The following is an 11,016-nucleotide window of genomic DNA, read 5'->3' as shown; positions in this document are numbered from 1 at the left end:
TAAAAAGTCAGAATGTCATACTAATAAAGTTATTTCAGAACCTGAATCACTTTGTGGTAAGTTACAGTATTTTAGGGAGTTCACCTGTAGCACTTCTTCCTAGAGGTAAAACTTGTGTTGCTAGAATACAGTTTGAGCTCTGTCAAGATAAGTTTGAGTCACTAATTCACCTTCAATTTAGAGATTTTAACGAGTTTGTGTGTGTGGGAATATATATATGTATGTGCTAGTAAGTAATTTTTGGTATTATGGGGTGACAAATGGAGTTGTTTGGCATAGCAGCCTCGGTATGTGCAGATGCGAGGTTCTGTAAACTGAGTTATGCAACAGGAGAAACGTTCAGAAGTGGTTAAAGTATTTTGGAGAAAGAATGTTCTTGATTTATGTAGTATGGCAAAGCCATGTTCTGTTAGAAAGTAATGAAGAGGGATGTGTAAGGATTTAGTTCTGAAGCATATGGGAGTCTTTGAAGTTCTGAAATTTAAAATACACACTTTTTGGTTCCAAAAGCTTATAACTAGTTAGAATAATCTGTAACCTTGTTCATAAATTTTTGCAGCTTAGTGTATTGTTCACTGAAAGTAAAGATTAGTACTTACTGCTCAGAGGAGCTGTGTAGTGAAAAACAGTAGTTAGATTCTAAACTGCACACAACTAGTATATAGCCTGGTATGCATTAGCATGTTTTGGCAAGTCTCATACATTTAAATGCTGCAGTGATATATTAGAACCTTTCAATGGTAAATTTGCCAGACTTCAAAGTTAGATTAAATGGTGGTGGTGATGGAATCTTTTATGAAATTACCTCACTCTTTCATAAGGAGGAGAGGGCACCAGTGCCTAGTCGTGTGTTACAGCCTCATTGTCATCCACTGAAAAAAACGTAGATCTTAAAAAAAAAAGAAAAAAGAAAAAAAAAAAGTGCACTGAATAGGTTGAGTAGGACTGAATCTGTCATAGAGTATTAAGCTTCTTGCTGAAAGGTGTATTTCTTTCAGTGTCCACCTATATATTCTATAGACTTGTACAGTATGTAGAAAGGTGGCTTATGCACAGCTCTTAGCACAAGCTGCTGTCTTTGGAGGTGACACTTAGTTGAATCATTCCAGTCTCCCTCAAAAATTTCAAATGAAGAACAGGGAGAGGGTGAATAGCTTGCCCTTTTTTTTTTTTTTTTTTTTTTTTTTTTTTTTTTTTTTTTTTTCCTTAACAGTGGAAGTTTTGTAAGGGTTTGGGAGAAGATTCTTACTCAGTCCTCATGGATGCCGGTCATTCTCTAGAGGATTTCTTTCACAGCCTGGTCGTTGGAGGTATTTGAACAAGCATGCTTTAATGATACTTTTCAAGGATACCTGATTTTAGGCAACAGCATTCTGAAACATAAGGAATACTTAAGTATTTTCTGAAGGACAAATCTTGCAGGTTTCCTAACTTCAGAATTAAGTTGAACTATACTTTCTTCTGTCACCAGTTGTTCCCTGTATTGAGCTGACAGGACAAAAGTGCAGTTGTGAAGCCCCTGCTCAGGGCTAGTGTTTTTTGATGTTAAGGGTCAGAGTTAGTAGTCCCAAAATGTGCTGCTGGAAGATGGATGCTTAATTTCCCCGTGCTTCTGTAGTTACTTTGTCCTCTCCAAGCATTTTTTGGGGGGGGAATAAAATGCCCTGCTGTAGGGGGGCGCTCTACAAGCTGGATGGTAAATAGAAGGGCTGAATGCTGTCTGTTAATAAACTCCACTCTGTATGCAACAGGAAAGTTGTGTTTTTTAACGAAATGGACCCGCAGCAGTCATGCCGACAGTTTATAAATAAAGCAGTTTATGAACCACAGACGTTGTAACTGGCTTAAATACCTGACATGTGCACTCGTTGGAGCTGTGTTGGTATTGCAAGTGCGCGGCTCTTCCCCTGCCTCTTCTGCACCACCCTTCCCTTTCCCACTGACGTCCCTGTGGCGCTTCCCCGCCTCAGCCCCCTCAGCCGCCTCTCCCCTTCCCTCCCCTCCCCAGCCCCGGCGCCGCGCTCCTCCCTCAGCCTTCCGCTTCCGGGCCGCGCCGCTGCTGCTCCGGCCGCTGGGGCGGGTGAGGCCGGGGCCGTGCGGGGGGCGCGGGGGGCCCGGAGGGGACGCGGTGGCGGCGGCGGTGGCGGCGCCGGGCCCCGTGCGGCGCAGTGAGGCCGCGCTGTGTTTTCCAGGTGCGCTTCCCCTCGGGGCTTTTTGATGAGAGCGAGGCCGCAGCGGGCGCCCGGAGCCGTGGCTGAGCAGCAGCGCGTCCCGCCCGCCGGAGCGAAGCATGGCGTACCAGCTGTACCGCAACACCACGCTGGGCAACAGCCTGCAGGAGAGCCTGGACGAGCTCATACAGGTGCGGGGGCTGCGGCAGGCCCGGGGCCGGGCTGGGCGGGTTACCGGCGGGGCACAGGGGAGGGCTTCAGCCTAGCGCTCCAGACAAAGGAAAGCGTCTGTCTGTCTGTCTGTCTGGCCTGTGTGTGTTTTTCAAGCAGCATTGTCCCCGGTCGCTCGGCCCAGTAAACGGGCAGCCAGCTGAACCCAGAGCGCCGCAGTCCGTTTGCTGCTCTGACGCTCGTTTCCGATGGTTATTCCTCCGTCGGGGTCTTTGTACAGCACAAATCTCTTAGCGCCTTGCTTCCAAAGTTAACGTGGGAAAATAAATACAAGAGCGTAATATTTCTGTAAAGCGTTCTTCCAGAGAACTGCTTCATGTAAACTTTGTAGTGACGTTTTTAACTTTTAGTGCGTTTTTTGAGTTAACTTTGAAACAACTCAAAACTTTTTTTTTTTTTTAAACTGCTTCAGTCACAGCAAATCACTCCTCAGCTGGCTCTTCAGGTGCTACTTCAGTTTGATAAAGCTATCAATTCAGCACTGGCACAACGAGTCCGGAACAGAGTCAATTTCAGGGTAAGGTAACTCCACATCAAAGTCCTTGGTGAGCCGCAGCAATTGCATGGTAATGCAGAACATCGGGAAAAACTTTGTGCTCTGAGTGGAAACTTACAAAGGTTCTTTTTGACTCTGAAATATGACAACCTGCACACATGTTGTATATGTGATCGTAAAGCTTATCCTCTTATTGTTGAACCAGGAAAGTTTTGGAGGAATGCAAAAATCAAAAGCAGAGATTTGGTCAGATGAAAATGAAGGAAGGAGAAGAGGGAAATGCTTTGATGGGTAGCATTTGCCATCCTCAGTGTCTTGTAAATGGAGAGACTTTTGCTTCTCTCAGTTGTACCTTGCAAGTGGGATAAAGCCAGATTTTCACCCAGAGCTCTGATATGAAAAGAGTTGTAGATTTACTCTTATGCAAATCACTGAATGATTTTGCATCTGTATTCTGTGAATGTCGCAGAAAAATAAGTGTTGTTTTTTTTTCAGCCACCCACCCTAATTAACATCAGATAGCCAGCAAATTGTTATATGTCAATTTGATTGCAGTTTCAAGAAAATACTGTTGTCCTAATACTTCTGCAGTCTATGCAGAATATAGTAACAAAGTGTTCTTTTAGGATTTTAAATTATTTTTCCATGTACACATGTTCGAGATTTTTTCTCCTTGTATACTTTTTTGTATACGTAATGCGGTGTAGAAAAGTGTTAAGGATGCGTTAAGTAGAGAACTAAAAATTTTACGTGTAACTTAAGTTCCAAGAGAGTCAATTTAAAATAGGGGAAAATGAAGGCTAGAAGGTGTGCATATCAACAAATACAGTAATTTATAGAATATAGGGTGATACCCCTTTATGCCACATACCTACATTTTGTCATTATTTTTTTATTTACAGTTGCAGAATTTGCATGTTGTTATGATCACTGCTGTTACTGATTTTTTTTTTATATCCCATATTTAAAAAAAAATTTTTTCTGATACTGAAGTAAGTTATGCAGATCCTTTATACACATTAAAAAAGGTACAAGCCTTCTTAGCATGCTTATGAAGCTTCCCTTTGCATACATGTAACATCACGATGTGGTCTTGAAAACTTCGGCCACTGGAGGGCATTTAAACTACAGTTTTCCTCAATTGGTTGTTTGCTATGTTTGCATGCATTCATGTTGACCCTTGGCTTTATGGTTAACTGATTTATAGCTCTAGAAGGTATGTAGTTCTGTAAACAGTAAACATCATATTTTCTTATATTTTTGGTATGCTTCCTATAGAAAATGTCTCTTGTCTTTTTAAAGGGGTCTCTGAATACATACAGGTTCTGTGACAACGTGTGGACATTTGTACTGAATGATGTTGAGTTTAGGGAGGTCACTGAACTTGTGAAAGTGGATAAAGTGAAAATTGTAGCATGTGATGGAAAAAGTAAGTATGGACTATGATATAATTAAGCTGAGACACAAGACTTGATTGTTTATAGAAAGATTTGACCAAATGCCCAATTAAGGCAAGACTGTATTTTCAGACAAGAAGTAGGGCTCTGAACTCCCTTTTACACATAATGCAAAACAAAACAAAAGCAAGCTGAATGCTTCTCTTATGGCCAAACACTGAAATAGGAATGTGTGAGACTGCTGGACATCTGTTGTTGAACTACTACCACTACAGCAGTTACAAAGTCAGAAGTAATCCAGTTTGAATTCCCGTGTGATGATTTCTGTAGTATTAACCTGTTTGTTGGAACAGCACCGTATTTTATTTGAATCAAAGACTGCTTCATGAGTCTGAGCAAGCAGTTGTCTGAGCAAAGTGTTGAAGCGATTGGTTGCTGGATTTGATACTGGGGGACCCAAGCACAAGAAAAGCTTAGGCTGGCACTGCAGATCAAACTAGATAACATGTATTGCTCAACAGGCTTACTGCATGTACGCTGCTTATAGGACTTTGTTCCGTACCTGCTTGACAACGTTACTTTTTGTCAATGTTCCTTGAAATTCTTTACTGAAAAAAAATCATTTAGTGACTTTTGTGGCAAGCTGCCTTATAACTTTTAACCATCAATGTGGCAGAATGTTACTAATGATGTGTGAAAAGGTGCAGGTTGTTTCACGGGGAGGAATGCAGGGATGCTAAAAGGAAGATTTGAGAATGGAAAAGACTTCAGTTAAGCATACCCTAGACTTCTGACACAAGTTCCTCGTGGCTTCTTGGATCCTTGTAGTTCTAAACAGCTGACAGAATTTGTTTTCTCAGCTTCTGGTATTAGGCAAGCATACAATCATACTCTGTTTATTTTTGTGTGCTCACTCTAGCTAGTAGAGAAAACCTTATTTTCAGTTTGTTAATAATGTTCACACGCTGAAGGATGCAGATAAGATTTAAAGAACTGGATGATTTAAAGCTGCTATTACAATTTCAGCCATTTTTACACAAAGAGTTGACTTGCTAAAGAAACATTGTAGTAGACATTGACTTGTCTTTCCCTATACCCAAAGATAAGTATTCTTTTTGCTATAGCACTAAGAACAAGAAAGCAGTACTGGTAGTAATACCAGAAATTGCGTTGGTGTCAATTGGTGCTTCTGACAAAAGTTCGGAACAGAGAATTGCTCTCAGTTGTTTTAATGAAGGTCATATTGATTCTCACATTTAAAAATGCGTAAGACATACACAGTAGCACACACTCTATAGGAGCTTATGTTATAGGATGTGCTAAAAGTTTTCTCTTCAGTAGATCACGTGACTTAGCAAGATGTGCTTGTGACTGCAGTAAAGTGTATATCGCTCCGAGTTACAGCAAAGCTGCTTGGATTTTTGGTGCCGTAATAGCAAGTGATGTGTGTGCACAACCTTGAAGTTTTGCACTGGCTCTTTTCAATGTTGCTAAATGAAGTGAAAGAGCACAAGTAGTTCATGCCTCACATTGATAACAGTGGAGGGAACTACTTAGGTACAGAGCATGTTCTGTTCTAAAATGCTTGGGGGATGCTGTTGAGCTTGGGGAAGGTATTAAGAGAATAGTACTGGTTCTCTTTAGCTTAACTCTCTAGTGTGGGTATGTATAGCTCACGCTTTCTTTTTTTCATTTCCAGACACTGGTTCCAATACTGCCGAATGAATAGAACTGTGGTTTGCCTGCAATATTTTCTGTTAATATGCAGCACTTTCTGGAGAGAAGCATGGGAAGGGACTGTATTCATACTTGATTCTTGTGATGCAAATGTGAGTTAATCCATACTAAGAAAGCATCACAGAACAACAGTGGAAGAAATACCTGTAGCATTTCTTCAGTTCACCACATGGGGCATGAAGAACACAATGTTACTTTTTTTAAAAAAATTACAACAGATACTGTTGCCTTTTTTTGTTCAAAGTAATTTCTCTAATAAACTTTTATTTAAAAACTTGTGAATGAATGAGTGATCATTGGAAAGCTTTGTGTAGGAACAAACAGTAATATGTTCTCCCAATATTGTCTAAATGTGTTTTGAGTAATGTTGCAAATGTAAAAGGCTTTCAGTTCCATGGTTTTGATCTGAATATGGTTGCATTGACTAGGACTGCAAGAAATGGCAGTTTAAAAATAATGCTAGAGGACATCAACAAAAACTTAGCAGCTCATGCTGGTCAGTATACTTGTCTGTTTTTTACTGCATCTTTATATCCATAAATAGGTAATAGCTATCAGCTATCTATTATTAGATAATAGGTATCTGTAAATATCATGGTACAGTATGCTAATAATACACTAATGTGAATATTAAAATATTATTGCACAGCTCATGAGTCAAAGACTGTTAAGATCGCACTACATTCTCAACAGATGCTAGTGCTGCTTATTTTCATGTTTATCTAATAGATTCGTATGTGGAATACATTTAATTGAGCACGTGGCAATCAGGATTTCAACAAGAGTTGAGCTATGAGATTAAAGATTTCAAATGGATAACTGTGTTCTTTAGATTTAAATATGCCATTAAGTAACTCCAATCAAGAGACCCTTAAAACAGTTACTGCACTAGAAGTATGAATGTAACATACAGCTTCTATGTCTGACTTAACAGCATGTCCCAGTGTGGTTGTAGGAATGCTGGCTGTTTCGACTGTGTCAAATTCGTTTATTTTTGACAGTAGACTACTTACAGATTATTAGAAATTGGGAATTATTAAAAAAAAAAAAAAAAAGGAAAGAAAAAAAAAGAAAAAGTCACAGAGTTAATTATTTTTTTCAGATCAGTCTAAATCTTTGTGCCAAAACTGAAGCATAATTTGTATGTTGAATTATTCCTTCATATGTCAGTGGCTGAGTCTGTTAATTAAACTAATAAAGTTTTAGTATTTCCTTTAACATTTTTCCAGTCTATTATAGATCTCTAAATCCTGTCTTTGGTCATCAAAGGATGCTTTTTTTTTTTTTTTTTTTTTTTTTTCGGGGGGGGGGGGGGGGAGGGGCTGGGATAATGTCTGCTTCCCTCTTTTAACATCTTCTGAACATATTAAAACTGTGCCTAGCAGCTCACCTGCCTTAATGCCATGTTCAACCATATGGCATTAAGTGAAAACTTTAAATTCTCTATTTCTATTAGCAGAAATGAGAAGCAAACATTTGACTGAAAGCTGCCTTCCCTGATTGATTTTTCCCTGAGGTACAGCTAAGGCAATCTAGGCTAGTTTTGAAACTGTTGCCTCTGTGGCAACCCCTGTCTTATCCCACTGTGACCTGGAAATGACATTTAGGAGGTGTTTAAAACATGCAATTTAGTGTTCTTGATCAAAAGTGATGATCATTGGGGGAAAACAAGGATCCTCCATGCTCCAGACCTGCAATCTCTTCTATAGGCAAGAGATTTTTCTTGTCAAGTGAGAAAAGATTTCACGGACTTACTTAGTAGACTGCTCCAAGTATTATGTTTGTGACTAATTTTTTGTCTTGTATCTCTGCTGAATGTCTTCTGTGAGCTGCAAATTGGTAAGTAACTGATTTTGAAACCAAAAGAACAAACTACTGCTCTTATTTGGGCAGTACAGGCTGTGCTGAGGTAATTACATCTATCTCAAAGGATGTAAAGGTATGGTTTTCTGTTTTTTTCTCCATCATACTCAATCTTCTAGGTTTAACTGTTTTGTTTGTTTGTTTGTCTTCCCTCCTGTAATAATCATCTGGAAAATGAATTTCATCCTTCTTGAATGTGTTTGCTGTTCCTACCTTCAACCCTGCGGTCTTCCTGTCTCTGGACAGAAACTTTTCAATCTCCAAGACTTGGTAGCCTCCCTCCTAGTACAAATAAATATACATCAGCTTTAGTTCCAATTAAGTCTGCATTAGCATATGTATTAGTATTTTTTCATTAAAAACAAATTTAATAGAGAAGCAGTGTTACACTGATGTGATTTTTTTGTATGGAATAAATTTGTCTGCATTTCCTTCATACTACTCCATCTGATTTCTCTTGCCTTTCAACACTAATACTGCTCCGTGAGCGCTCCCATGCTTAGTGCTACTTTAGCTGCTAGCTGAACGGAAATATGTAACTGCAAAAGCAAATTGTTTAATGTCTCTATATATGCTATGAAAAATGGCATACCAAAAAGGAGAAATAATTTTGATGGCAAAGATGTCTGCTACTTAGTAACTGTTGACATTCAAATCAATGTGAGCAGGAACAGGAATGATAAAGTTCATAAATTCAGGACGATTTTACTGACTTTTTTTTAAAAACAGGATACAAGAAGAGGCAAGAGTTTCACAAGAGATCTAGACGTGGTTCTTTGGAGAAGGATAAGGTGATTTGGTATCCTCTGTAGTGATACATAACAGTAAGACTCTGAACAGTATACCCCACTTATCTGGTGGTTCCCATTCACTTGAATACTGAGATTTGAATGTTGCCTTGCCTAAGGAAACATTTGAAAAGGAGATGAGTATTCTGAACTGAATTTAAATGCACTGTACTTAAAACACTCAAGTTTTTCTGCAGTGGAAAAATGTGCCAATGCTTAAGTGCAACTGATGTTCTTAATTAGCCTGGTGTTTCACCTGAGTTAACTGAGTGGCAAAACAACACAGATTAAAAATATGTTGTTACAGATGCTTCCAAACTGAGATTTTTCCTTTTGCTAATAGTAATGTAGTTTTAAAGGAAATACACAACAAACTTGAAAGATTTTGGAGGAACTGGAGTGACTGGGGACAAGAAAGAATCTGTTTCTGGCACAGTGATAAAGAAGGGACTGTGCGCTGCGAGAATCTGTGTGAAAAGATAGAAAGTATACACAAATTGGGAGCAAGGGAACATTTTAGATGAAACAGCATACAAACGAGGGGGAACAAATGGACAAACAAGCATGTGCTTCTATAACCTAAGACACTCCTTTCCTCTCTGCAGCTGGAAGTCTGAAGGCACTTTTGTACAAAAAGCCAGGAAAAGAGAAGTTACCAAACCAAAACTGAAGGAAGGAAAGGCAAATGTACCTTGATGCTTATATTTTTGCTGCCTGGCCTGTTATCAGTGGTATTAGAAGCTTTCTTTGACATGTGGATTCTGTTTTGGTATCTCTGTTTACAATTGTCTGATGACATAGGATAGTTCTGGTTACTGCAAATGCATCAAGCTGTTCTGAAAACCACTTGTTTTCCACTCTCATGGTGGAATCCTTGGTTTCCAAGTATTCTGAATTTAGCTTGCAAAAATAGGTTTTTTTTTAAGCTCGAATACTTACTGTTCCTAAAATTAACTTACATAATCCTCATATTTTTGCTTCATGATAGTGCACCATTAGGTAATGCAGGTATCTGATGTTCTTGCATCTGTGGGACATTTCTGTGACATGGATCAAATCTGGATGCATACAGACTACTGAATACTTCAGCTTTTTGTAATCAAGCCTGTAGTTCACTCTTGCGGGCTGTTTTCCTTGAGAGCCAAAAGGTAATCTGCATATGCAGTGGAGAAGCATTTGGCACCCTTGTTCCTTGCATGGTTATGTTACAGTGCAAGAGCTCCAGCTGCCACTCTTTGGTGTGTCTGTTTAGTGAATTTACTTTTGAAAGCTGTAGATGTTAGTATTGATTTTGTGTATGTGATGAAAGAACATGCATAAGTGTATACACCTCCCGCCCCCTTTTTGTAGGCTATCTAATTTTCTTGAACTCCCCAAGCAGCATAAGCTATTTACCCTGTTAACTCTGCTATCTCTTTAGAAAATAGCTGAGGCATACTGAGGCATAAATAATTCTTGAAAATAACCTTTTTGATTTTCTGAATTGCTCCACGAATGCCTTAAAGAGTACTTGTCTGGCATAAAGACTGCTGCCTGCTCACTGCAGAAGAGAAACTTGCCTATGCCCCTGGAGGAGTTAATTCTTGCTGAACCTCACAGATGCCAAGACAAGCTCTGACACTGGCTTGGCAGCACAGTTCTCAGCTCTAACCACATTTCTGGGATGGTGTTTGTCCAGGCCCCTGATCTGCTGTTTCTGTGGAGGCTATTTCAGTTCACTGATGGAGAGTGGGACAAAGAGAAGGTAAAGGGCTTTGGTGCCAGTATTCTTCCTGCTTTTTATTACTGTACTCTTCTTCATACCTTCCTGGCCGTTTGCTGTTTCCTGTGTTTGAATTTCTGCTAATCCCTCCATGTTCATATGATTGATGTGCTTTGTGATCTCAGGAGATTGGTTGAACCTTTACCTTAAAGTATTAACTGAACATTTGTTGTACTAAGCTATCTTAATGTCCAGTGGAAGACAAACTATCTCACCGGCTACAGCATCGGTTTGCTTGCTGCTACCTGTTCGGTTCATCCTGTTGTTACAGATTTGTTTGCTTATTTGTTGTTTTTTGTCAATTTATTTTATAAAGGTTACAGTGACTTCCACCTAGTGGAGAAAAAGCAAAAGATACCTTTGCATCTTGACCTTGAGCTCCAGTGGATGTTTTTATTTAGAAAGAAACAAAGAAAAAAAAAGTGAGAAAAAGGAAATAAATCCATAAACAGAAGTGGCTATGGGTCACTGCCTGTGTAAGCACGGCTTCTATGAGAAAAAGGGATTATGTTAATTTCTAAAGTGCATAAAACCGGATGTTAGCTAAAGCAAGCTGTTTACTCAGTCAGGG

At 39.4% G+C, this 11,016-nt stretch overlaps 1 protein-coding gene across 1 annotated transcript; it reads left to right on the top strand.

Annotated features, from left to right (window-relative positions):
• The first annotated feature begins 2,049 nt into the window (after window positions 1-2,049).
• GTF2A2 (general transcription factor IIA subunit 2) lies at window positions 2,050-7,159 on the top strand. Its single transcript, XM_082768753.1, has 5 exons — window positions 2,050-2,080; window positions 2,193-2,362; window positions 2,815-2,919; window positions 4,201-4,327; window positions 5,995-7,159. The coding sequence occupies exons 2-5, from the start codon at window positions 2,291-2,293 to the stop codon at window positions 6,018-6,020; spliced, it is 330 nt and encodes a 109-aa protein (XP_082624879.1). The 5' UTR covers window positions 2,050-2,080; window positions 2,193-2,290; the 3' UTR covers window positions 6,021-7,159.
• The last annotated feature ends 3,857 nt before the right edge of the window (window positions 7,160-11,016 follow it).

This window comes from Aythya marila (assembly GCF_965140915.1).
Source record: "Aythya marila genome assembly, chromosome: 11".
Classification (NCBI taxonomy): Eukaryota; Metazoa; Chordata; class Aves; order Anseriformes; family Anatidae; genus Aythya; species Aythya marila.
This window is presented reverse-complemented; position numbering and strand designations above follow the sequence as displayed.

What these genes read in the sequence shown, in the direction of transcription:
- GTF2A2 (XM_082768753.1), top strand. Translation starts at nt 2,291, where the DNA reads ATGGCGTACCAGCTGTACCGCAACACCACGCTGGGCAACAGCCTGCAG. An exon ending in GGAACAGAGTCAATTTCAGG is followed by an intron (nt 2,920 to 4,200) that starts GTAAGGTAACTC and finishes GTCTTTTTAAAG; the next exon opens with GGGTCTCTGAATACATACAG. An exon ending in TGTAGCATGTGATGGAAAAA is followed by an intron (nt 4,328 to 5,994) that starts GTAAGTATGGAC and finishes TTTCATTTCCAG; the next exon opens with ACACTGGTTCCAATACTGCC.